We start from the raw sequence: 24,268 nt of genomic DNA, 5'->3' as shown, positions 1-24,268 counted from the left end.
CGGAAACTCGGTAAATGAGAAAAAATAGTAGAAACCAATGACCAACAGATGGAAAAGAAAAATCAATGCGAGTTTTTCGGGGGAGAGGAGGGATGCGGTCAAGTTTTAAGAACGGCGCGCGCCGGCACACGGCACGCCATGACTTTTTTTTTTTTCGCCGTCGGCCTTCGCACCGGACAGACCCGAGGTGCGAAAGAACCAGACAGTTGGCCATGAGTAATTGCTCCCTCACTAAGATTTACCTAGCAAGAGGACTAGATGGGGGTAAAAAAAAATCAACAAAGAAAAAATTTCGACCAGAATTGGGGGGGCGGAACCAATAAACTGCAAATACACTCGCCAGGTCCCCTCCCCCCCCCCCCCCCCCCCCCCCATTGTGTTTGTGCTTGGATGATATCCACAAGGGACAAAGGTAGCCTACCAATAGTCCATGATCCAAGTAGCCGAATACTACTTGCCCCCGTTCGTCTGCTGCTGGTGCTGCTGGTGCTGCTCAAGTCTGCCCTTTTTGTTGCCGCGGCCAGAGAGAGAATATCGGGCACCACCACCAAACTACTAATACACCCATATCGGCCGTACGATGTTGTGAAATGCAGACGAGGGAGGGGCGGTGCCAAGCCGATTGGGCATCGGGGTAGCATGAGCCAATTGCTATCTGATATCACGCATTTATCCTGCCCATCCCTCTCCCCTGCCCCCATCCAGGTTCTAGCCTCATCAAGGTTGGGGTTCTTGTCGAGAGGGGAAGGGGCACTTGGCAGAGTAGCCAATCATTAATACAATGAGCGATCGAGAGGAAGAAAGACAAGACACAAAGACAAAATGCTGATGCTGGTCTCTTCTCCGCTAACTGTCTTTGTGGTTAGAATCCCCACGATGGAAGGGAGTTGCAAGCCAAAAAAAAAAAAAAGAATAAAGAATAAATGAATAAAAAAGACTCGACAATACGGCAAAAGGTTTACAGTCAATCCCCCCCCTCTACCCCCACTGAAAAGGAAAAGAAAGATATGGGGGGGAGCGGGATATCGAAATAGCCGTCTTGTATTATAGCGAACAAAAAAAAAAACGGGATATCCGTTTCTAAAGAAGCCGAGCGAGGAGGGCGACTTGCAGCGCATTGCATTCATGCATGCACGGCAAAAAGAAAAATGACATGATGAAGAAATGGGAAAAAAGAAAATAAAAGAAAGAAAGAGAAAAAGAAAAGCCTTGTTCCATTTGTGGTATGCCGCGACAACTACGGTTGGGTAGTAACAAGGCTCAGCTTTTTTTCTCCCAAAAGTCTGCATTCGCATTTGCATTGCATCCATTGTGCATCGCCTTGTGAAAAAACAAACAAACAGATAAAAGTCTGACAGCGACAGCGCCCAATCCGTCCTTCTGCTCCTTTAAACACTGTTTCGCTTGAGACGTGCTTTTGCGTGATCTGGAAGGGAAACAAAAAAGGTTGAATATAGCTTTTGCGGCTTGGTAAATAGACGCAGAATGAGAAGAATGAGAATGAGAAGAATGAGAAGAATGAGAAGAGGGAGAGAGAGAGAGAGAGAGAGAGAGAGAAAATAACATTTGTTTCTTCTAAACAACTCAAACTATGCCTTGGTATAATAATAATGCCCACCTCCAGTCCCAGAAAAAGCAGCAAATGCCCCTGCGCCGTGCTCTATGCAGACAAGAAAGAGAGAGAAAAAATTGGTAGAAAACACGATAAATCCATCATCCCTTGCGTTTGCAGCCCACATCTTTTTTTGATATACCCATTCATTCAACATGTCAAACGTGAGCTTGCGTCACCTCCTCACTTGTCGGATCCTCACATCAACTTCTGTACCCGTTCCTGAATCACGCGGCTGACGGGCTCGCCGCCGCGCTGAATCACCACATTCTCCCTGCCCCCAATGGCCACGATCCGCAGCCAGTCGGGCGCCACCTCCTTGGCAATCAGGCGGATGCACTCGGTGCCCTCCTCCTTAGACATGGGAACCCGCAGCGAGTCCCGCAACTTCTCGACAATGGCCACCATGGTAAAGGCCTGGCGCGGCAGGGACACCGGGTTGGACAGGCTCAGCATGGAAATGGTGGATGCAACGTCGACGACTCGGCTCAGGGCGGCGCGGCGCTGCAGTTCCGGCCCCGTCGGTGGCAGCGGCGCGTTGGCGGCGGCCAGTTGTTTGTGTCGGAGGCGGTCGAGGAGGCTCATCTTGGTTCCGTCTGGGTTGAGAAGCGGTGTCGCTGCAGCGGCTTGCTGCTTGGCGTCCTTTTCCTGCTGCTTTGCCGCCATGCCGCTTTTCAGCTCCGAGAGGGCCTTGTGTCCCTTGGCCAGAAGGGCGGCCGTCTTGACGCCAGTGTTCATGTCTGTCAGGTCCGCCTGGGGTAGCTCCGCCAGCGATAAGCTCTCCAAAGTAACATCAACGTCCGCCATCTGATCCGTCGCCTTTTCCGTGCAAAAGGTCTTTAGGTTATCCTCAAACTGCCTGCACAGCTGCGTCTCATTGATGGCGCCGCCGTCGTATCCGGCGCGCAGCTCGACGCAGACCTTGCCCCTGCCGTAGTCGGCAACAATAAACGGCGACCTGACGCCGTCGTCGCGCGCCGACGATTCCATGGCCACGCACCGACGCACATCCTCTACCGTGACCTGACGCTTGCGCCACGAGCGCGAGATGTTGGGGGCCAGCTCGCGGATATCGAGGGGCACGTTGCTGCGGGTGTGTGCCATCTGCATCACCACCGTCTTGAGAAATGCCCGGTGCAGGCGCACCAGCTCCGCCATGTTGGGTGGAAAGGCGGCGTCGATTTCGTCCTTGTCGGCCGTGGACCTGGCCTGCTGCTTGGTGAAGAGGGCATCGATCCTGGTCTGGCCCGTTTTGGCTTCCTGACGCGACTTGCTAATGATTGTAGCAGCGGCTGGCCGGTGCGCGGCGTGCTTCCTCGCAGTGGGCGTCTTGGCGACTACCTTGCCCTTGGTAACGACGGCTGTCGGTGAGGCGGCCTTGGTGGCGGCCTTGACTGGTGTGTTGTCAACTTTTGTGGTCAAGACGGGCTCTTGGCGTCTGCAGGCGCGCTTCTTGCGTTGGGAGGCGTCGACGTGTCTGCGTGTGGTGCTGGTCTGCTGCCTCTCCTCCCGCTCCTCCTCCTGGTCCCCGTCTTCGTCGCTGGGGCTAAAGGAGATGTTTCGACGCGTGTGCGCGCCGGCGTCATTGTCGAGCAGCAACGAGGCTTTGCGCTTCTTTGATGGCGTCCTCGTTGTTGTTGTTGTTGTCGTCGTCGTCGTCGTCTTCAGCTCAACAGCCGAGGTCATGGCCCTTTTGGCAGTCGCATCGGGAAAGGCATGGCTCTTGGAAACGCGGGTAAAGGCGGCGATGGAAGGAGCAACCGCAGTCTGCTTGGCCTCGACGGGTGCCCTTGCTCTTGCTGTTCGAGGCATCTTGCTGGTGAAAACCAGAGAAGGAGAGAGAGAGAGAGAGAGATGGGTCAAATTCAGCAACAATGACGATGGGTGTGATATCCTTGACAGGTTCGAGTGTAATTCAAAGAGTAGGTAGGTGCAAAGGGTATGTGGACTCCCGTCAAGCGCTTGTAGGTTCTAGTTGAAAACGCGGGCAAGCTCTTTTGATTACAAGCCGATTTTTGTTACTCCAGAATGCAGATGGTGCCAACAAGACTGTTAACAAGAGCTGAAGCTTTTCTTGCGAGGGGAAAATGAGAAAATGCGCATCACACAAGGGTGGGAGGGCGATTTGTCTCGGATCCGGTTCGTTACAGGCATTTGTACAAGCGGAGTCTCATCCGTTGGCTGGGAGGCGACGCGGTAGTTTTGTTGCAGGGGTATTTCTGTGCGTCCGCGACGCGACGCGTTTTCTTTTGGTGATGGATGGTGAGCGGAGCGCGTAAAGTGGTGCCGCCGGAGGAACGAGGTACGTACCCGGTACCGACCTTGGACCAATCACGCTTGCTCAAGAGCCCGTTTGACGGCCAGCATTCAAAACTGAGCGATGCATGGCTTTTTTTTTTATTTCTTTCTTTTTCTCAATCCCTGTTCGTAGAGGCAGAAAAGAGGTTGTCGAAAGGTATATTCATGTGATGAGAGTGTCAATCCAGCCAAGCTTTGCCGACGCCAACGCCAACGCCCGACGCTGACATGTCCCATGTGACAGCGCACGTGCTTTACATACCATGGAGAAAGGAGGCTTCCGAAGCCTTCCATCATATCTTGTCTACAGGAGCAAGAAAAAGCAAAAAAAAAGAAGAGAAAAAAGAAAAGAAAACTCATGCATACATCACTTCCCGATAAAGGCTGGCGGCATGCAGCCTCTGACGTTTGTCTTCTTACCCCAACGGGAATGGCGTCCGATCGGAGAATACAGGCTTCTTGGGGAGATCTCATTTGCGTCCTTGGTCGCTCTTTGAGGGGGGGGAGACTCAGCGACTGACATGTGAAGATGAGCTTCCGAGCTGCACCCATCAGTGCTTAGTACGGGGTACCTTTCTTAGATGGGTAGAGAGCTGATGGGTACTCGGTAGCTGAGAACACAACCGTTGTATCGAGTGCTCATCGGATCAAATCGGAAGTGGAGTGTTGCTTCTACCTTATCCACGCCTACGCCGCTGATTCATGATTCCATCAGCCAAAGACGCATCGCAAGGTTCAGCAGACAGGTGTTGCAGGTGTTGCGCAGCATGTGTTGCACAGGCCCCGACTAACCGACATTTCCCGAGTCTCGACTTGAGCCTCGTCACAGACTCATCACATCTCCATGCAAGGATCATCTTGATTGTTTTTATTGAGCACGTTGTGCTTGTACACGATATCTGTGGTCCCCGAATCTCGCAACCCTCACACAGTATCCTCGAGCCCATGCACTTGCCGTGGCTCTCCCTGTCTAGATACACTAACCGTCTGCCCCGATATGCCCGTAACGCCCATGAGTACAAAGACTATTAACCCAAAAGAAGCAAAGTACAAAGAAGATGGAATTTCTGTCTGTGAATGATTGCCAGCTTGTCTGTAGATGGGACTGCTCGTTGCCCGCGCTCGTCATGTATGAAATGAAGTAAAAGAAATGAACAAGAATGCCAGCGTATGAGTGCGACCAGACGGCTCACTTTATGCGCGAGCAGGCTTGGGCCAGCAGTCCGGTCGAAAGCTGACGGGACTGGGTGGCGGCGGTGCGGGAACGGTATAGTCGTACTCGAAGATTTGGTGGTTGGGCGTGGCCGGTCGCTTGGAGCTTGTCGACGAGAAAGACGCGCTGATGCCCGAGAAGAGGTCTTGCGACGAGGGAACCCGCAAGGCGTTCTTCTGGGGGGCGTGCATCATCAAGGGAGCCGGAGCTTGTGCGGAAGGCATCCTGAAGCTAGTAGAGGGAGGAGGAGCAGGAGTAGGCTGAAGAAGAGTAGACATGTTAGGCGAGCTGTTGCGAAGACGAGTACGAGTTGGTGCAGTAGAGAGGTATGAGAATATGGGAACCGACTCGACAGAGGCAAGCAAGTACAAGTATGGTTGATGATGGGGAACGAGCAATAGTAGTGGGAGCGGCAACGTACGGGTGAGCAAGTATGGGTATATATATACGAGTTGTATATATACGGCAAATCTTGTGGTGCACAAGACGCAAAGAGAGGAGACGCAGCTGATTCCGAGTTTGGTAGGTCGGACAAGCTGGCGTGCTTTGCGGTGCGACTTGTTGATTTGGGTCCGAGGCAGAGAAAGCCTTGCTTGCTTGGGGCGGCTATGATGGATTTGGGGTTGTATGTGGAAGTGATGGGGCGATCGGCGCGGATGTAGGTGGACAAAGAGATGCCCCAACAAGGCGGGAGATTCAAAGTTATGTGTTGGACGTGAGCGGAAGCCGGGGAATGTCTAGGAGCCGAGGAGAGCGTGTATCGCTAGCCTTGTTGATTTTCTTTGTGGTGGCTGTCGAGGGAGGCAGAGACGGTGAGTGAGAGTCGTTGAGTGGGAGTGATGGAGAGAGAAGAGGAGACGAGAGTGTTGGTAGTGGCAAAGTTGAAGTGAGTGTTGATTTTGATCTTTTCTTGAATGTCTGAGAGGAATGAGAGAGGGGATAGGGGAACAGGAATGAGAGTGAGAGGTAGAGGGAAGGGCGTGGGGGATTAATAAATGAAGGGAAGAAGTAGAGTCAAGAAATAAAATAAAATAAGAATAGAATGGGAAAATTAAAAAAAAAAAAGTGTCTGTTGTCTGTTACTTTTGGGCTGGGCAAGCGAAAAGAGGACGGGAGCGGCGGGTCGATCCAAGGAGGAAGGAGGGCGGGTGAGAAGTTGGAGAAGAAGAAAACCAAACACGGAATGAAAGAATCAATGTGTAGAATAAAAATAAAAAAAAAAGATAAAAAAAAATCAAAAGTGTGTTGGCATCGGTCAAGCATTTACACCCGTCCGGCCGGGTTCTACAAAAGGGGACAGGACAGACGGGACATGCATGCATGGGGGAATGGGGGAGGGGGAGGGAGGGGGTGGGATGAGATTTGGGGCACCAATCAGTGCCATGTGCATTGTTGGGCTGGCTGGGCGTACAGAGTACCAAGAAGGAATACTTTTTTATTTTTATTTTTATTTTCAACAGGGGGGGAAGGGGGGATTGTTGCTTATTTTTGTCTTCTTCGCTCTTGTTAGTCAGTGCTTTGCTTGACCATGATCCCGGTTGCCGTCTTACTACTCCGTACATACAGATGAACTAGGCAACTACTCAAGTACTAATATGGACTGCGGCAACGTCCAAAACCCCCAACCCCAGAGTCTCAGGAGGCGCACAGGGCCAACAACAGCAAGGGGAGGGGAGGGGATGGGATGGGGGGACAGAAAGAAAGAAGGAACAAGGAAGCGGATGGAAGGGAGGGAAGTGGAGGACGGGCCACGGGCCACGGCCAACTGGGCAACACGGGGCAAGCAAAGGACCTATCCTTCCCCCTCCCGCGCTGGGCTGCGCTCCCAGGAGACCTAGAAGAAAGACAAGACAGCATATGAAAGCTGGCTGGCGAGCTGACTGGCTGACTGGCTGGCTGGCTGGCTGGACGAATAGATGGATGGATGGATGGATGGAAGGGGGTGGACAAGACACACGACTCAAGGCGATACAAAAAAAAATAATAGGCAAGTTACCGGAAACTACTTTTATTATTACTTGCTTGGGTAACTCGTTAATAAGTACCATGCCGGTGGGGAGGGGGCTTGTTTGTGGGGAGACAAGGGTAGGAGGTGGCCGCGGTGACGGGTGTGTGGCCCGGATGGCTGGGTTGAGAGCAAGAGAGAGAGAGAGACGGGGAAGGCACAGAGAGAAAGAAGGGAGAGGAAGAGAGAATGAGAAAAAAAAAAAAAAAAAAGAGAGAGAGAGAGAGAGAGAGAGAGAGAGAGAGAGAGAGAGAGAGAGAGAGAGAGGAACAGACGGAGAGGAGCCAAGACACAGACATACTAGGTACTAGGTAGATACACAGAGACAGACATAGTCTTGGGCTTGGACAACCCGCCTCGGGCTTACACTCATGATACGTACCTGCATGCGAAACGAAGTCAAATAGACACAAAGGCTGCAAGTAACGAACCTACTTGGTAGCCTAGGCAGGCATGCAGGCCGGTCAGGTCAAGTCAGGTACATACTGGATCATCTGTACGGGTACGGATACAGATGACTTGGTAAGTATCCGTATAATAGTACATACTCAGTATACTGGTAGAACAAGTATCCCTGATTCGGGCGGCAAGGGAAAAAGCATAAAAGCACAGGCATGTGTAAGTCGAGTATTTGGAGCCTGTCTGAGGCGAGAGGGGGGGAGGGAGAGAGGAAGCGAGACAGACAAGGAAAGAGAGAGAGAGAGAGAGAGAGAGAGAGACGGAGACGAGAAAGAGAGAGGGAGAGAGACGGACTTTGCCGGGTGGCGCCGTGTATTGGGCCGTGTGCTTGGTTGGTAGCTTGGGCTCTGCGCCGGCAGGGTGGGCGAGCCGTTTGGCGATGGCCCCCTGCTGGTGATGAGCCGAGAGTACTGAGTCGGTGACTACCGAGTAGGCAACAGCGTTACTCAGTCTTTTGTTGCCTGGCTGGGTACCTTTGATGCTGGTTTTTTTTCCTTCCCTTTTTTTTTCAAATTATTGCAGGGGTGTGATGGGCTTTATTATTATTAGTCCGGGGTAGAACAAGGCACAGGTGGCAAAGTGTGTGGGGTTGCGCAGGTACAACATTCATACCAGTAACTGTTAGGTACCAAGGTTGCAAGGTATTCACCAAAGTCACTTGAGTGGTGAGGTGTTGAGAAGAAAAAAAAGGAGAAAGGAAAAGGAAAAAAAAAGAACAAAAAAAATGGGCCATCTGGGATTTTTGGCTAGATGCTGCCTTGGGGGAAAAATGGGCGGGCGGGCGGGCGGGCGGGCAGAAGGGACGGAACGCCCTCGGCAAGGTGCCCTTTTGCAGCCAGGCGCAGCAAGTAGCTGGTGGACACTCCTTATTACTTAGCTGATCAATATACTTGCCAAACAAGAAGAAGACGAAAATAAAAGGAAAAAAAATGAAGCTATAGGACAACTTGGAGGGGGAAAAAAAGAACGAGTCAGCCCCTGAAACTTTGGTCTGGGCTCGTCTGGGGCTCTCTAACCTTGCACGATTCGGCCCGTTGAAAACCGCAGAACTCGTGGCCCGCCGTAGATAGCCCACTGCGGTCACTGTAATAGTAGCCACTGTGCCACTGTAGCCACTGTAGCCACTGTAATCGCTGAAGCCACCGTCCACAACTGTAATCGCTGCAATCACTCACTACAGCCATCAGTACCAGCCCCTGCAACCGCTGCAACCACTCACTGCAACCCCTTTGGCCCACCACTGAATCACCATCCACTGTCACGCCCGCCCTGTAAAAATAGCACTCTGCTGTCTGGTCCGTCCTCGCCAATACAAAGCATCACCATGGATCACATCAAGTTTTCCATCATAAGGTGCTGATGGACAGCATCAAACGCCCCGACCACGCACGCACTTTAATTTCCACGTGCCATCAATTGCCCCCCCGGCCTCCCCGGAGACTCGTTTGGTATCACGGAACAGTGACGGGATGTATGGAAAAGAAGAATACAAAGATTGAAACTAATTGTGTTTTTTTTTTTTCTTGGAAACTTGTCGCTTGCCTCGAGCGTGTCGCAATTTGCTCGGCATCACCGCTACTTACTTTGACACCAAAACAGTCTAATAGTATCCGTGTACTCGAGCCAGGCACAGGCAATAAAAAAAAAATCAAACAATAATTTGATATCGCACGGCTCAATCGTTACTGGGTTTTTTTTCTTTACCGAGGAACAATGATGCAACAGCCGAGTCAAAAATTTGCTTTTTTTTCTACCTTCTTCTTCAACCGATTGTCAGCCACGCCCAGTTTCCTTCATCTATCCAGATGAATAAATCTATAATCCCTACGGAGTACCAGAGTACTCTGCACAATGCTTACAGCTTACAATCTCACAATTTCTCCCCGCGGTTTGGTACCACAAGCCCAACAAACTTTGCGGTTGGCCACGTTGGCCCCCCCCCCCCCCCCCTTCGTATAGCCAGCCTCGGACAGATATACAGCTACGGCGAGTGGTACTTGACAGGCAGAGAGACACCCAAGTACTTACTGAGTAAATTAGTAGAGATGAGTAGGCACTCAGGTGTAATTTCGTCTTTCAGCTTGGGACAAGAATAGCATCGTGAACACGACACAAGCAAACAAGTGGAAAGGCAACCTGCATATCCAGCTAGCCCCCAATGCACGACCTTGCTCTCTTCTATCAGTACCTTCTTTCTCTCACTCACACATACTCTGCCTCCTCTTTCTCTTGTCTCTCCTTTTCTGCGTACATGTACTTATGTGCATCTCCATGTGTGTGTGTGTGCGTGTGTGTGTCCATGTCTTGAACCTTGAATTTCAGCAAGCCGCCCGCCCGGCAGGCAACAAAGAAGCTCTCTTTGCTTATGACATGGACAACATGGGGTAACAGGGGTTATTCTTGAGTATGATTTTTTTTTAAAAAAAAAAGAGAGAACGAAAATAATTCTAAACAAAACGTTCCATTCCGCTTCCGAGACACTGACTTGCCCAACCATCCCTGGCTAAATTTTGACCAACATAAAAAACGGAAAAAAAAAAAGAAAGAGAAAAAAAAGGTACCGATCTGGTGCCTGAAATTACCACCTTTGTATGACCATCATCATGCCGCTGGAGCCGGGGAAGTAGACGGTGCCCTCGTACTCCGTTCTGAGTAGAAACTAGCTGGCTAGCGGGCGGGCCAAGCTTCAAGCACGGGCTTCTAGATATCCTTCTAGAACACGGTATTCATGAGAATAATAACGAGAATAATAATAGGTAATGCATCAAACTTGCCCAAAACTTGCCTTGTCAAACGCCAAGCCCGCGGACACACGTTACCTCTGGCCCTACCTGCAATCTACTTGTCCACTAGTTATTTAGAAACAAGAGCTACACGGTGTCTTTTTTTTGTCTTTTTTTTTTTCAATTCTTTTGTTACTGCTTCATGGATATCTATCTTGCTTTCTTCTAAACGGCCCAGACAAGGAAACCTAACCACGACTCCATCACACTCTCTCTCCTTGTCCCTCACACACATTCGCTCTCCCTTTATCATGTCATGGCCGTGACGTGGCATACCCATCATTCACGCAAAACATTTTTTTCTCTCTCTCTTATTTGAGACTGTGACACGCGACACACTCTTATTCTTGCCCCCCAACCCCCCTCCCCATCCTCCTCCGCCACCTCGTCCTCTTTGCCAGGGTGCAACTTGAAAAACGCGTTACCGTACCCAAACAACGATAACAAGACTTAAGACGCATAATTCGTAGAGAATTCGTAAATCAGGCACCAAATCTATTCACCCTCCCCCCCCTTCCCAATCCATGTCACATCGACCTTGTAGACATCTTGCCGTCTAATGTGTGTGACTCCATGCCGGACAGCTGCATTCGTGGAGGGGAGAGGAAACAATGCAAAACGGGAGAAAAAAGAAAAAGACAAAAAATCTCGCTACGAAGAAATTCGGGACAAAGAGAGGAGGGGATCGGCGTTGGAGGATAGTACAAGTTTACAAAAAAGAAATATTGAAAAAATTGTCTGGAATTGTCCTTGTTCAAACATGGCCTGAGACCAACCTAATAATGCAATAATGCAACACCCACTTTTCCCCAGACTTGGGGCCCGACTAAACAAGCCCGCCATGTTGTAACTAGGTGACTAGGTCGTGGGAGCGGAGAGCACCTGTCTCGAATCAATCTTCTGTCATGATTTTTTTCCCCCTTTCTTCTGTCATGGGAATTCTGGTGCCATGATCAAATTCCATCATGGGCAGTTTCTGAAGCGAAGTAAAAGAAAAGGAAAAAAAAAGGGCCCGTCCCTCTCCCCCGTCTTCTTCTTCTTCTTCACCGTCATCATCCTCCTCCTCCTCACAAGGAAAAAAGTTCCTTAATCAAGGCGAAGAAAATAAAAGAAGAAAGAAGAAGAGAGCGAGAAAAAGAAAAAGAAGGATAAAGAAAACAAAAAAAAAAGAGAGAGAGAGAGAGAGAGAGAAGGCATGACGTAAAACGGCCGGGCAGTTAGTCACTCGCCGCCCACAGTAAGCGTCGATTGGACTAGTTATACGCAATGTACTGTAGAGAGGAGGAAGCTTACAAAACCCCATCATCAGAAATAAATACAGACCCCCTGCCCAAACCTGCTCAAGTGAAAAAATTGACTGAAAGAGAAACAGCTTTTCTGCGGATGAATAGTCGAGAAAACGCAGCACATGTCTTGATGTAGAAACGCAGAAATGGCAACCCTACAGACCATCATCACGACGCCCACGCCCACGCCCACGCCCACCATCCGCCGTCCCCATCCCGACGAGGCTCCCATCCTCACCGACCTCGCCCTCTCCGCCAAGGCCTACTGGGGCTACGACGCGTCCTTTATGGCCGCCGCCCGCGCCGAGCTCACCATTACCGCCTCGGACATTGCCCAGCATGACATTTACGTCGCCACGCTCCCCCGCCTCGACCACGGCAAGGAGGGGGAGGAGGGGGAGGGGGAGGAACAGCAGCAGCAGCAGGAAATTGTCGGTGTATACCGCATCACCCCTCACAGCGACAGCGACAGCAACAACAGCAGCAGCAGCAGCGGTAGCACCCAAGGCGAGCTAAGCTACCTCTGGATCCGCCCCGACCGCATCGGATGCGGCCTGGGCAGGTCGTTTTGGGAGGACGCCCTGCGGCGCGCCGCCGCTCGCCGCCTCGCCGCCCTCACCGTCGACGCGGACCCCCACGCCGAGGGCTTCTACCTCCGCATGGGCGCCCGCCGGTGCGGCCGCGCCGCCAGCCGCAGCATCCCGGGCCGCGCGCTGCCGCAGCTGACCGTAGACGTGCCGCGGGGGCCCGTGGCGGCTGCCCTCATGGGGGGTGAGAAAGAGGAGGAGGAAGAGGAGGAGGACCAGGACCAGGAAAAAGACGACCGGGTCAAGAGCGACGCCAACGAGGAGGGCGAGGGGACGACAAGACTGGGTTGACCTCGAGAACTGGTGAGCAGCCCAGGCAATTGGCATTGAAAGAGGAAGAAGAAAAAAAAAAAGTCACCCATCACGGGACACACTCATGATTACGAGAGACGGTCTGTATATATAGACGGCGTTTTTGTCTTCCTTACGTTTCAATTATATCAAACGACAACTGACCTATAAAGAAGAAGAAAAGAAAAACTCTAGAATTCAAACAGATGAGCAAAAAGAAAGAAAAAAGAATCGAGTCCGTGCAATGAACAACAAGTGTTCCAATCGTCATCAATCATATGCGTCAAATCAAAATAGAAATCCGTTTAAAAGAAAACACCAAACTCAAGGCAAACACACGCACGGCATGATTGCCCGAAATGCAAACCACCACGCCCTAACCCCTCGCAGTGTTGGTCGAAGCCGCACCTGTCGCCGAGCTCTGCGTCGCCGCCGGCCTCGCTCTCCTCCGTACGGGATACACGTCATTGAAGTTCATTGCCACACCCAAAAATCGCATCTCCACGTCCGGCTGGTACGCCAAGTCCCCGAGCAGTGTGCTCATGCGAAGACCAAACGACCGGCCAAGATGTCGGAGCCTGTCCTTCAGCACGGGAAATTCAGACCCCACGGCCTCGTCGTTTGGCGACATGTCCACGTCGTCCATCACACCGCCACGTCGCGCGCGACTACGCACGCCCGCTTCCTGCCGTGAAAACTCGGACACGCTCCAGCTGTACAGACCGTCTACCGAGTCGCGATACTCGAGCATCAGCCGCAACATGCTCGACAGTTGTGAAAGGTACGACGTGCGCTCATCCTCTTCTCCACCAGATGAAGCCGGGTGACGCTTCTTGGGCCCCAGGAGGCCCTTGTGCGTAATGTCATCCATATATTTCCCGTGCGCCTTGATGAGATCGTCCAGAGTGCAGTCTTCCTTATGAATGCGCTTCTGTAGTTCTCCCCACGACGACTCAATCACCTCGAATAGTATATAGTACTGCAGCTGGCCGACGAAGTGAATCATTTCGGCAAGAGCCGCACGCGTAGTCTTCCACGTCTGCTCAACTTCAAAATCCGAATTCTGTAATACACTTCGCGCTCCCGTCATGCAGCGCCTCCATGTAGAGAGAAGCGCAAATTCCACACGCTTGATTCTCCAAAGAAAGTTGAAGACCTTCAAATACTGCCTGTTACCCCATTCCGTCACTACCACGTCCACGGGTGCGTCAATCTTGTACTCGAGCGTAAAGCAGTCCCAGCCAATGTCGCCGTGAGAAAGTTGCAGCATACGAGCATCTAAGCGGCGAAGTACCTCGGGCGAATCAAACTGCGCATTTGAGCCGCGAATAGCGTGCTCAAGCTGTGCCGTAAGAGTATGACGGAACTGCGCGCCGGCTGGCCGGTCCAAGTTGCCAGCTAGAGACTCCATAAGCAGCGCGATAAAATCGCCTTGGCCAAGCAAAATATAGTTCTTGAGCGCTTGCAGGTGGTCAAAGAGCTGGAACTTGTTAGCCATGAGATCCATGAGCCGCTTCATCGTTGTTTTATAGGCCTCATCGATCCAGGCCTCGATGGTTGCCGTGTCGCCGTAGCGCAGCTCCTTCGAGGCCGCCTTCGAATAGTTTTCTACCCAAAGTGCGTCGCCGCAGCTGTGTCGAATAAAGTTGAGAGACTTTCCGATCAAAAACACTTTCTGCGCAAAGTCCGGCGTCATGATGCTGGGAATCATGTCTTCAGCAACTTCGTATTTGTCTTCCCAAACGTTGCTGGCGCCTTTGAGCTTTGCTGGGTCAGGCTTGCTAGCCTGCTCTCGCACAAAGAATTCTTGGTAGGGATCAGACAGCTCTCCGTCGTATATCCAATGCCTTAGAATATCATAAAACGGTCGTGTACAAGTTCCTAGCAGGCGTTCTGCGAACGTCGAGACAATCGGGTCGCCGTGAGTCGCTGCGAATCCATGAATCAATGAAATGATTTGGCCGCCGCGCTTACTTTCCGACTCTTCTGCCACAAGACTCATAAGTCGCAAACCCATCGTGGCCTCTCTTGTCCACATCACACAGCGTTTGAGTGTGATTCCGGCCTTGCCAATGCCGCCACGGGGCGCGTCCTCGTCAATCGATGCCAGCGCACGGCGAATTTGGGCCTCCAGCGTCGCAATCAGAGTTAGATACGCCCGAAGCTCCCCTCCGATACCAGATCGCAAACTCTGACCCATCAACCCACTGGCTGGGGTCTTACAAAATGCATCCAGTTGACGGTAAAGAAGCGAGGGCTCAGCCAGTGCGTGTAGAATGGAAACGAGCGGTAGGGGAAGAGTAGCAGGTAGCGTCAACGTATCTGGACCAGTAAAAGGCAACGTGGTCGACGAAAGTCCCTGGAGGGTGAATGGAAGATCACGCAGCAGACTTGTTTCCGGGGGGTTCGATTCGTAATGATTAGTTGCTAGTGTCTCCTGTAATGAAGCATCCCTTCTCACGCCATCTCCATGTCGTACGTCAGCAGGCGTTCTGGAACCGTCTGGCTGAACAGATTCTCTAAACTGAACATCTTCGTATCTTGATGGAGGTAGACTTGGTGTTTTGGCCCGTTCTCTCTCCTGGCGCTTTGTAGCTTCGCGGTTGATGACCTCTCGGTAGTTTGGGGCTGAAGGCTTGACAGGGCTGAGTGGCAGAGGTTCTGATGGATCTGGGGAGTCGGACAGGTGATAGAGGAGATGTAGAATGGCCCATTTATGTTCAAGAACTGGTACGGCAAGGAGTCGGGAGTATAAATTCGAGAATCGCAGGGCTTGGCTTGGGTTTGTTTGAATCAGTTTGCGCTTAATCAAATCTGACGCATGGTTTACGTCTGCAGATACGGTAGCGTTGGAGTGTCTGAAATTGTTAGATTAAATTTGCAAGAGGCGAAACGATATTCATACTTTCGTATTATGGACTTGACCAGCTCAAATTGCCTGTCGTGCTGGTCTTGCGCTTGCTCTTCATCGTCGTTTGGGTTGCTTGGAATCAAGTGGTTTATTAGGCCGTCAATGGCGCTGGCTATCTTGTCCGAAGCCATGTTTTCATTGCGCCTATGAATGAGTGCCTGCCTGTTGACAGTTCGAAAGCCAAGTTGGGGTGTGGACGCATAGGAAAGAACCCGCGTGGCAAAGATGGTGTATCGAAAGTGTAGGTCAACCGTTTATTGATGAGACGCGACACTGGCACGCGCCCTGGCGGGGGAAGGTGGGATGTCCAGCCAGCCAGCAGATTTAGGTGTGGGTACTCGATACTTGGCCGCACACTAAAAGGTAGTCCACTCATAGGTATAGCTACTTCCGTCACCTATCATGGTGTCCGCGACCGTCTTTCGGCAGAATATCAACTTCACTCCACCGGCTGACATCTCTCCTACGTCTTCGTCAAAAAAGTCGCCATCACCGGCCCGACCTCACACTATCTCGGCCATCGATACAACTCTGGAATCGAAATCGCATGACCTTGGCCATTTATTTTATGCATCTCATGAGCCCCCCTGCGCGCTGCGCGTTGCTTCTCCGCCGCATGCGACTCCGCCGCTGAACCCCCCGAAACCACGATGCCCGACATCGATCCCGCGGCATTGAGCCGCCCATCCATCAACGTCCAGACCCCTCTACTATCCGCCAAGTCTCTATCCAATCTTGGGAGCGCTCAAAAGTCCAAGTCCAGCCAGATTCCCGGGCGCATTGATCTCGAACCTCTTTACAGCGAGCTAAAGGCAGGAATCGGGGCTGAGCACTGGCAAATATACAAAGAAGCCACAGCAGAGTTCTTTATCGGTACACAGCAACCACACTTGTGCAAAAGCCCTGCTAGTTTCTGACAATCTCTACAGGTAGTCTTAATCAAAGCGAATACTCGGAACGAATCGATGTGGTTCTTGCCGGACAAAATGGCGAGAAAGACCATCTTCATAATCAACTTATAGCCGCCATCTACGGCAATGTCACAAGGGAGATGCCCGACCCAGGGTTGGCACCCTGGGTCAGCTCTACCGACAAACCCGCTGCCAGCGCCAGCAAGGCGGCTACCGGAGATGCTACAGAGCGCCGATTAAAAGGCGATGTCATGCAGCTACCGGCGCGGGACAGACGGCGCATCAAGGATCTTACACAGCATGAGGTTTGTGCTGTCAAGGGGTGCAGCAATGGCAAATCCGTTTTGCTAACCTTGAATGACAGTCGGACATCAATGAAAGCCTCTCAAGCGTCTTTATGGAGTCTCGGCGTAAACCGACGCAAGATGCATCCTCCAGCGCTGCTGGTGGTATTAACAATATGAGTATGGAAATGACGTTGTACTGGCAGAACTCAGCGCTAATCGGCCAACAGATTTCGACTTGGAGATTCGAAAACGGTTCACACAGCCGCTAGCCATAGAGTCTGGCGAATTTCCCGACGTTGGCCTCATCACTGGTCGCATGCTTCCGTTTTGTTACGAAGCGGGTCTTCCGAGTGGTCACGTTGCGGACGCACCTCAACTAATGTCGATTGCCACGGACGCCTTTATCAAGGAGATGCTCACGCAGGTATTTGCGCGTACGAGAAGTAATGGCGCGGGAGATTCGGGCAGCGCCGGCTACGGAGTGGGCACACAATGGATACAAACCCACAATTACAAACGCCAGTTGCATCTCGAAGAGGAGGCTGCGCACCGTGGGGAGCTTTCACGCGACAAGGCTGGTCTTTTGCCGGTGGAGGCGCGCGCCACAGGCGAGCAGGGTCCGCTGAGCATGGCGGACGTGCGCGTGGCTTTAGAGATTGCCGACTCTAGCATGTCTCAATTCCCTATACTGATGCGTCAAATACTGTGTGGCTATCGCGAGGGCGAGCTGGAGAACTGGAACGAGCATAGCTGGATCGAGAGTTACGAACCGATCCATGTGGAGGAGCTGACAAACGGCTACGACTCATCTGCATTTGGCAACGGAACAGTTGCTATGGATATCGACATGGAGATTGGATGGGAAGGCGCAGAGGACAGTGACGTGGACATGCTAGATTGCATGCTCGATTCATGTCTAGCGGTCGGGTCATAGTCTGGTACGACGCACACAGACACGCAAGTTGGGAAGGCCGAGGCGAAAGCGCCAAATACGACGAAGCAGTCTTTGGACCTTGGTGCAGACACGACGGTGAGATTCACGTCCAAGATGACAAACGCACCAGGAAGTGATTGGCAGAGAAGAGGAGCCAAGAGTGAGGACTGGTCCGCGCTGGTCACACGGCGAGGCTATTGGGGAGAGTATATAAAAGACGGTCTGAACGCTCCTTTACATTATCCAAGAAGAGAAGGAAGAGGGAACTCGGCCATTGACAAGACAGTCAAGAAGGAGCACGATGATGGCTGCAGAGCAAGAGGAAGCCGAGCGTGAAAGACTATGAGACTTTGAAAGATGAGGGGCCTAGAGAAGAAGGGAAAAGCGATGGTCTCTGCTCTCAAACAAGGGGAGATGAAGAGGGACAATGAACAACGAGGAGTGGCATGTATCTGAAAATTTCGGCGTTTATTCTTGGCAAATTTTATGTTTTGGCGCCCGGACTGAGGACGAGGGAAGCGATGGATGTCTGGCTGTTCTTGTGCATTGTCATGTGCAGCGACGAGTGGGCGATGGAGCCAACCGGGCTAGCATGACTTCAAACGGCGCGCGTTTATTTCAGTTGTGGAAGCGAAGAGCTTTCGGGCTCGACGCTCTGTGTTAGTTGACCGTGCAAAGGACTGCAGCCTTGCAACAAGGCTAGATTGGGCGTTTTATGTTGTATTGGATTTTACACAGGCAGCGGGCTAGATGGGGGCAGGCGAAGGGGAGCAGGAAAGAGGGAGGCTCCGTATAATTGGGATATTGCATGATTTTGGAGAGGGGCTGTGTTTCTTTTGTATTTGTATAAAGAGCAATGATATCCTCAGGGTTATGAAATATTGTTGGTAGTACAAGATGTGAAATGACATGGTTTGGGAGTGACTGTTTTTGTTTTGGCGTATGCATGTATACTCGATCTTGGGAGTTTCAGCATGGGGTGGAGGGGGCCCAGGAAGCGTAGAAGACGCTAGAAGCAAAATTTTCTTCTATGCGGCACACTAGATACGAAGACGGAAAAAGGATGAAAGTATGTATTAATAGAAGCGAAGGGGAAGGGGAAGAGGGAGGGGGAGAAGGGGTGGTGATGATGACACGGGCAGTAATGTGTACTCTTGTGATCCGTAGATGGAAAAGAGTGTAAAAAAAGAGGCGGCGGCTAACCAATCCCGGACGAAGACAGGGTTTAGTACTTATGGCTGTGTGCGTGTGTGTGAGAGAGAGCCGGAGGGCCGATTCTGGCGGGCGCCACGGTGAGGGGTCCATTCATGTACAAGGTACCGAGGGAGGTACATGGGAGGTTTTGTCGGCGCAGCGTGGAGCCCTCGATTCGGGTAGAGGGCGGATTTATTTAATTAAAAAGGACCGGGAAAAATGAAAAAAGAAAGAAGAAGAAGAAGGAGGAGAAGAAGAAGAAGAGAGAGAGTGTGTGTGTGAGACATAGAAAGGCACAGCAGGCGTACATGTCAGCTCTTCTACCTAGATCTGGGTAATGCAAGGATGTGCAAGTAAATACATGCCGTTGGGGAATACGTAGGTAGGCAGGTTCCTGGCAAGTACCCATCTACATCAAATAGAGGCGGCGGCGGGCAGCGGTGGCGGTATTGCCTGAGTACATAAGTAGTACAGGTGCTACTTACAGCTGCGGCTGCCAAGTACCTGCTGTTGTTGCTGCTGCTGCTGCTGCTGTTGCTGGCCGCAACGGGCCAATGGAGGGGGTAGGGCGGCCAGCCGGTGGCGGAGGAGCCGCAGAGTGGCCTGTGCGCACGATTCTAGAAAGCTTCTGTTCATCGAACCTTTTTTTTTTCTTCAAGCCCCAATATTTTGTTCCCTTTTTTCTTTGGCCCTTGCCGACGACCGCCAGCTTGTCGTCGCATGTCGGTTCATGTCCAGCTGTCAAAAGAGAATTTCTATTTTCCTTCTGTGGTTGGGAGAACTCGACAATGAGGTTTAAAAAACCAACCCTAATGCGTTTTTTTCTCTTTTTTTTTTCTCTTTTTTTCTTCTTCTTTGCGCCCAAGATGATCCTTTGTCCGTTAACCGAAAAAGCTTGTCTCCTTACTGCTACGGTGCTACCCTGTCTTTGCGGCCTTCTTTTAGGGAGCATGGACCACCTGCCACCCTCCCCCCTCCTTCCCCTTCCCCGCTGCTGCCGCCCTCGCATCTCCATGATTTTGCTCAGTGACGAACCAGTCAACCAGTCCACCAGTCAACCAGTCTTGTGCGCTTTCTCTGCCTGTGGTAGCCAGTCTCATCTCTTTACTGATAGCTACCTGTCGCTTCCTGTCGCTTCCTGTCGCTTCCAGTCTTGTTCATGTGCCCTCCTTACTTACCTACTTGGTACTTGTAGGCAGTCGGTAGGTACTTTCCGATAGTTATGCTAAGTAGTTATTAGTACAGCCACCTAGGTACTAACCTACTAGTTTAGCCCCCCCCTCTCCCCTCCGAAAGTCACCCCATTGTAGCTTCAACAACTTCCCTCTTTCGCCTCACCCTCTTCTTCCCCCGCCAACCCTTCTTCTTCCCCGTTGCTAACTATTCCCTCTTCTCCTCTTGTCCTGTCATTTATATTTCATGTTGCCAGAGCCGCTTGGCCCCTGCCACCAATCTGTTGCCTCTGCCACATACTTCACACCTCATCTTTTTTTTTCTGTCCTCCTTTTCTTTTCCACAGCTTGGAGCCTGCTCAACAGAGGTACCCCTCTTCTCGCCCAGCTGCTACTGCTCCACACATCACCTCGCCCTCCAAGGAGCCGGGATAGCCTACAGCACCTCTTTTCCCCTTCTTGTTCTTTTTTCGCATCTCGGCCTCTGACCTTGGCCTATTTGCTCCCGTCTCCCCATCGACAACGCTGTCTCGTCGACGCCGCCCAGCCCAATCTCTCCTGTAAGTTCCTGCATCGCTACCCCGTCTTGACCCCGCCCATCTCGTCCTCCAACAGCTCTCCATGTGCCCTTCATGTGCCCTCCTGTCGAATCCTTGCCGATTTCGAGACAACCAAGTCCACTGCAATCACCATCCGTCTTGTCTCATGGCAATCGCCTTCATCTATCCCACGCAAGACTGCATTGTTTGCTGCATTGGTCGAGTGGCGCTTCCCCGATCAACTGGCCAGCCCCGGTCACGGCTCCCCACCAGTCAACAGGTCCATGGACAGGCCGATGCGGCATTACATGTCGCCGCCCCAGGCATCTCTGCCAGGCTTGAATATCTCATTTACCGTCACATCTGCGAGTTGGAGAGGTTATTTCACACCCGCAACGAACTTGGTGTCACCAATCGCCCCGTTTGCGAAACCGCCCTGCCCTCTTTGCATCAAATCACCTCTTCGTGACGCTGCACCCCCACGCGACTTGATGCTAACTAGTCAACTACAGAGTCGACGTCATTGGCATTAGCTTCAAACGCATACCTCGGCCGTGTCTAGCCCGATCATTTGGCGACAGCTCTCGTGCAGCTACCTCTGCGACCCTTTCCACCCACCCATTACCAATACCCCAGATTTAAATCATGTCCGGCCCTTTTACGAGCCCCTTTGGCGCCAACGCCAACCCCTTCGGCAGTGACCGATCACAAACTGATACCATGCATCGAGTCATCGAAGAAGAGGAGCAGGATGCTGCCAACTCTCCCGCTACCGGTGGCTTTGTCCCAGGACCCGTCTCTGGCTTCTCTAATGTATTCGGCGGCGACGCATCTGGGGATACCCCTCCCACCGTTCGCTCACCACCCAACCCAGACAGCTACCCGGCTCAGTACAACTTTAACAGAAGAACATCCGTCTCAGCTGAATCCCTCAAACCTAGTGCCGACACATACGATAACTGGACACCGCCATTTCACGAAAAGACTCCTGATCAGATCAGCCGGCTAAAGCGTGCCATCGAGGGCAACTTTCTCTTCAGTCACCTCGACGATGAGCAGAGCAACCAAATCCTCGGTGCTCTCGTTGAAAAGCCGATCCCTGCCAAGGACATCAAGGTAAACCGCATACCGCATACCCAATCCAGCGTGCAAGTCGAACCGTACTGACTGCTCTCAGGTCATTAGTCAGGGCGATGCCGGCGACTATTTCTACGTAGTCGAAAAGGGGTCCTTTGACGTCCATGTCAACTCGACGGGCACCATTGGCCCTGGTCCCGAAGGCATGGGCACCAAGGTCGGCAACATTGAGGCTGGGGGCTCCTTTGGTGAGCTTGCCCTGATGTATAATGCTCCCCGCGCTGCCACTATTGTCTCAGCCGAATCGAACTGTACCCTCTGGGCTCTCGACCGTGTCACGTTTCGCAGAATTCTGATGGAATCGACCTTTGCCCGTCGACGCATGTACGAGAGCTTTCTCGAAGAGGTTCCTCTGCTTTCTTCCCTCACCCCATACGAGCGATCCAAAATTGCCGACGCTCTCGAGACTCAAAAGTTTGCTCCCGGTGCCGTCATTATCAAGGAGGGCGACCCTGGCTACTCTTTCTACCTGCTGGAAGACGGCACCGCCGATGCGTACAAGGGTGACACCAGCAACAAGGTGCTACAATATAAAAAGGGCGATTTCTTTGGCGAGTTGGCTCTGCTGAATGACGCTCCGAGAGCTGCTAGCGTTGTTGCCACTACGGACGTCAAAGTAGCCACTCTGGGCAAGAATGCTTTCCAGCGTCTGCTTGGCCCTGTGGAAGGTATCCTGCGCCGCACGAAATACCAGGGAGTCAAGGCTGGTGTTGAGGAGATGGACCCTTTGCACCGCGACTGAATGAGCGGGCGTTTACGAATAGAGGCCATGGGAACTGCCATGGGAACTGCCATGGGCAAATATCCAGCCATGTCATGACTTGCGATTGGTGTCTGCACATGCTCAAGAGACGCATCGATGCGGCCGTTCCAGGCGACACTGTAGGATGGCCCGTGGCTGGCGTTTTGAAATGGAATTAGTTGACTGACTAGTGTGGCGATCGGAAAGTTGGGTTTTGTCCTGAAGGATATGATTACTCTGCAGATACCTTTGTTGTTATTATAGCTGTCATGAGCATCATTTATTAAGACTACAATTACGCCACACGGTTCCGTGTCTCTCGCAGTCTGTCACATTTTCTTTTTTTTTCTTTTTTTGCTTTTTTTTTTTTTTGCTTGCTTGGCCCTGGTCGCCTGCACGTTTGGTCAAGTTTGAAAATCAGACGACGATGATGGTACGTCAAGTTGTGTCCATTGTGATGACTACCCGGAACACCATGTATCAACGGTGAAGAAGGAGAAGAAGAGACGAAGACAAAGAAGAAAACGAAAACGCCGTATCCAACGCCTATTGCCTGAGCATGTGCCTCTGCCCGAAACAGGCTGCTTCACTTGAAAGCCATGTACATATTCTGAAAAGATTATCCACCTTGTCACCACTGCCTTGTCTCGATACTGGAGATTCACTCCTGTTCCACCGTCCTCCCCTTGTTTTTATTTTATTTTAATTTTAATTTTATTTTTCAATCTCTTCATTCCTGCTGTGGGCGGTTCTGACTCCGCAGCTCGTCCCGGATCTGTCGCCTCAGCTCCTCGACGGCGACCTCGGTCTCGAGCACGCGGCCGACCCTCGCCTTCCAGCCGTCCTCGAGCCCGCGCAGCTCGGCCGCGACGTCGTTTTGCCGCGCGGCGCGGGCGGCGTTGACCAGGTCCACCTCGCGCCGGGCCGCGGCGAGCTCGGCCTCGAGCGCGCGGAGCTGCGCCTCGGCGTGGTAGTTGGACAGCAGCCAGGCGTTGCGGCCGCCGCGGTCGAGGAGCCGCAGGTTCTGGTTGCGCGCGGCGAGGTACGACGCCGACACGTAGCCGCGCTCGAGAGGGGTCCGCAGGGCGTCGAGGCCGGTGGCGGCGCTCGCTTCCGGGAGCGGCTCCTGGGCCTCGTAGCGCGAGAGGTCGAGCGGTTGCAGAGGGGTCTGCGAGGCGACGCGCGCGAGCTCCGTCGCCATGATTGGCGTGAAGGAGGGCTCGCGCGCGGAGGAGGAGGAGGCGGCGGCGGGCGTCGCGGAAGGGGAAGAGGAGGAGGCGGCCTGCTCGGCTTCGATGAGGGCGCGGGCTGCGGCGAGGGCTTCAGCGGAGGGCTCCTCGTCAATGTCTAATCGGGAGATGTCAGTGATTGGTTTGTATTTCTCTTTTGTGTTTGATTTTGTTCTGGTTTTCAATCGGAAGCAGTCAAAGACGAACAGGCGGGGATGATTGGTAGGAGAGTTTGAATATAGCGAGTAGAACGCACATGGAAGAGACTCGTGGTATGCTGCTATTGACATGTTGGGCGAGAGAGAGCACCGGGAGTGGTGAGGGGTGTCGTTTTCGCGGCGGCGCTGTGGTTAAAGGGGGCCCAAGGCGTGTCAAGATGCGACGAATCTAAGATCCACGATTGCATAGACGATTGGGTCGTGTTGAACGGTGAGCTGGGCGTTAATTGGTGGAATATGATGATGATGATGAAGTGCGACTCCGCCGTTGGCAGAGAAAGAAAGTTGAACAGAAAATGGTTTGCGACTCTGAGGGTGGCGTGCACGGACCAGGTGGCAGCTTGCCGGCTTGGCGGCGCTGCATGATGGTTTGCACGTTACGCCTCGAAGAGAAGAGAAATGTTGGGAGAAAGTTGTAAAGCAGACTGGTTTCTAGCTTGATAATTCTTTCATTTGCAAG

The 24,268-nt window shown here is 52.2% G+C and overlaps 6 protein-coding genes across 6 annotated transcripts; 3 read left to right on the top strand and 3 right to left on the bottom strand.

The window, feature by feature from the left end:
• Positions 1–1,810: 1,810 nt before the first annotated feature.
• On the bottom strand, positions 1,811–3,424 carry V2A60_001380 (DNA replication factor Cdt1 C-terminal domain-containing protein; the record flags this gene model as incomplete). The annotated part of the gene is made up of 1 exon (XM_083252741.1): positions 1,811–3,424. One exon carries the CDS (start codon positions 3,422–3,424, stop codon positions 1,811–1,813), a length of 1,614 nt encoding a protein of 537 aa, XP_083108867.1.
• An 8,378-nt stretch (positions 3,425–11,802) lies between these two features.
• V2A60_001379 (uncharacterized protein) lies at positions 11,803–12,534 on the top strand (the record flags this gene model as incomplete). The annotated part of the gene is made up of 1 exon (XM_083252740.1): positions 11,803–12,534. The coding sequence occupies one exon, from the start codon at positions 11,803–11,805 to the stop codon at positions 12,532–12,534; it is 732 nt and encodes a 243-aa protein (XP_083108866.1).
• A 376-nt stretch (positions 12,535–12,910) lies between these two features.
• V2A60_001378 (Spc98 family-domain-containing protein) lies at positions 12,911–15,576 on the bottom strand (the record flags this gene model as incomplete). The annotated part of the gene is made up of 2 exons (XM_083252739.1): positions 12,911–15,392; positions 15,440–15,576. The coding sequence occupies 2 exons, from the start codon at positions 15,574–15,576 to the stop codon at positions 12,911–12,913; spliced, it is 2,619 nt and encodes an 872-aa protein (XP_083108865.1).
• A 519-nt stretch (positions 15,577–16,095) lies between these two features.
• On the top strand, positions 16,096–17,577 carry V2A60_001377 (transcriptional regulator of RNA polII, SAGA, subunit-domain-containing protein; the record flags this gene model as incomplete). The annotated part of the gene is made up of 4 exons (XM_083252738.1): positions 16,096–16,318; positions 16,375–16,661; positions 16,721–16,820; positions 16,871–17,577. 4 exons carry the CDS (start codon positions 16,096–16,098, stop codon positions 17,575–17,577), a joined length of 1,317 nt encoding a protein of 438 aa, XP_083108864.1.
• A 3,550-nt stretch (positions 17,578–21,127) lies between these two features.
• V2A60_001376 (cyclic nucleotide-binding-like protein) lies at positions 21,128–22,361 on the top strand (the record flags this gene model as incomplete). Its single annotated transcript, XM_083252737.1, has 2 exons — positions 21,128–21,598; positions 21,660–22,361. 2 exons carry the CDS (start codon positions 21,128–21,130, stop codon positions 22,359–22,361), a joined length of 1,173 nt encoding a protein of 390 aa, XP_083108863.1.
• Positions 22,362–23,091: 730 nt separating this feature from the next.
• Positions 23,092–23,880, bottom strand: V2A60_001375 (Pre-mRNA-splicing factor SPF27; the record flags this gene model as incomplete). The annotated part of the gene is made up of 2 exons (XM_083252736.1): positions 23,092–23,708; positions 23,847–23,880. 2 exons carry the CDS (start codon positions 23,878–23,880, stop codon positions 23,092–23,094), a joined length of 651 nt encoding a protein of 216 aa, XP_083108862.1.
• Positions 23,881–24,268: the final 388 nt, after the last annotated feature.

This window comes from Cordyceps javanica, chromosome 1 (assembly GCF_051103115.1).
Source record: "Cordyceps javanica chromosome 1, complete sequence".
Lineage (NCBI taxonomy): Eukaryota > Fungi > Ascomycota > Sordariomycetes > Hypocreales > Cordycipitaceae > Cordyceps > Cordyceps javanica.
This window is presented reverse-complemented; position numbering and strand designations above follow the sequence as displayed.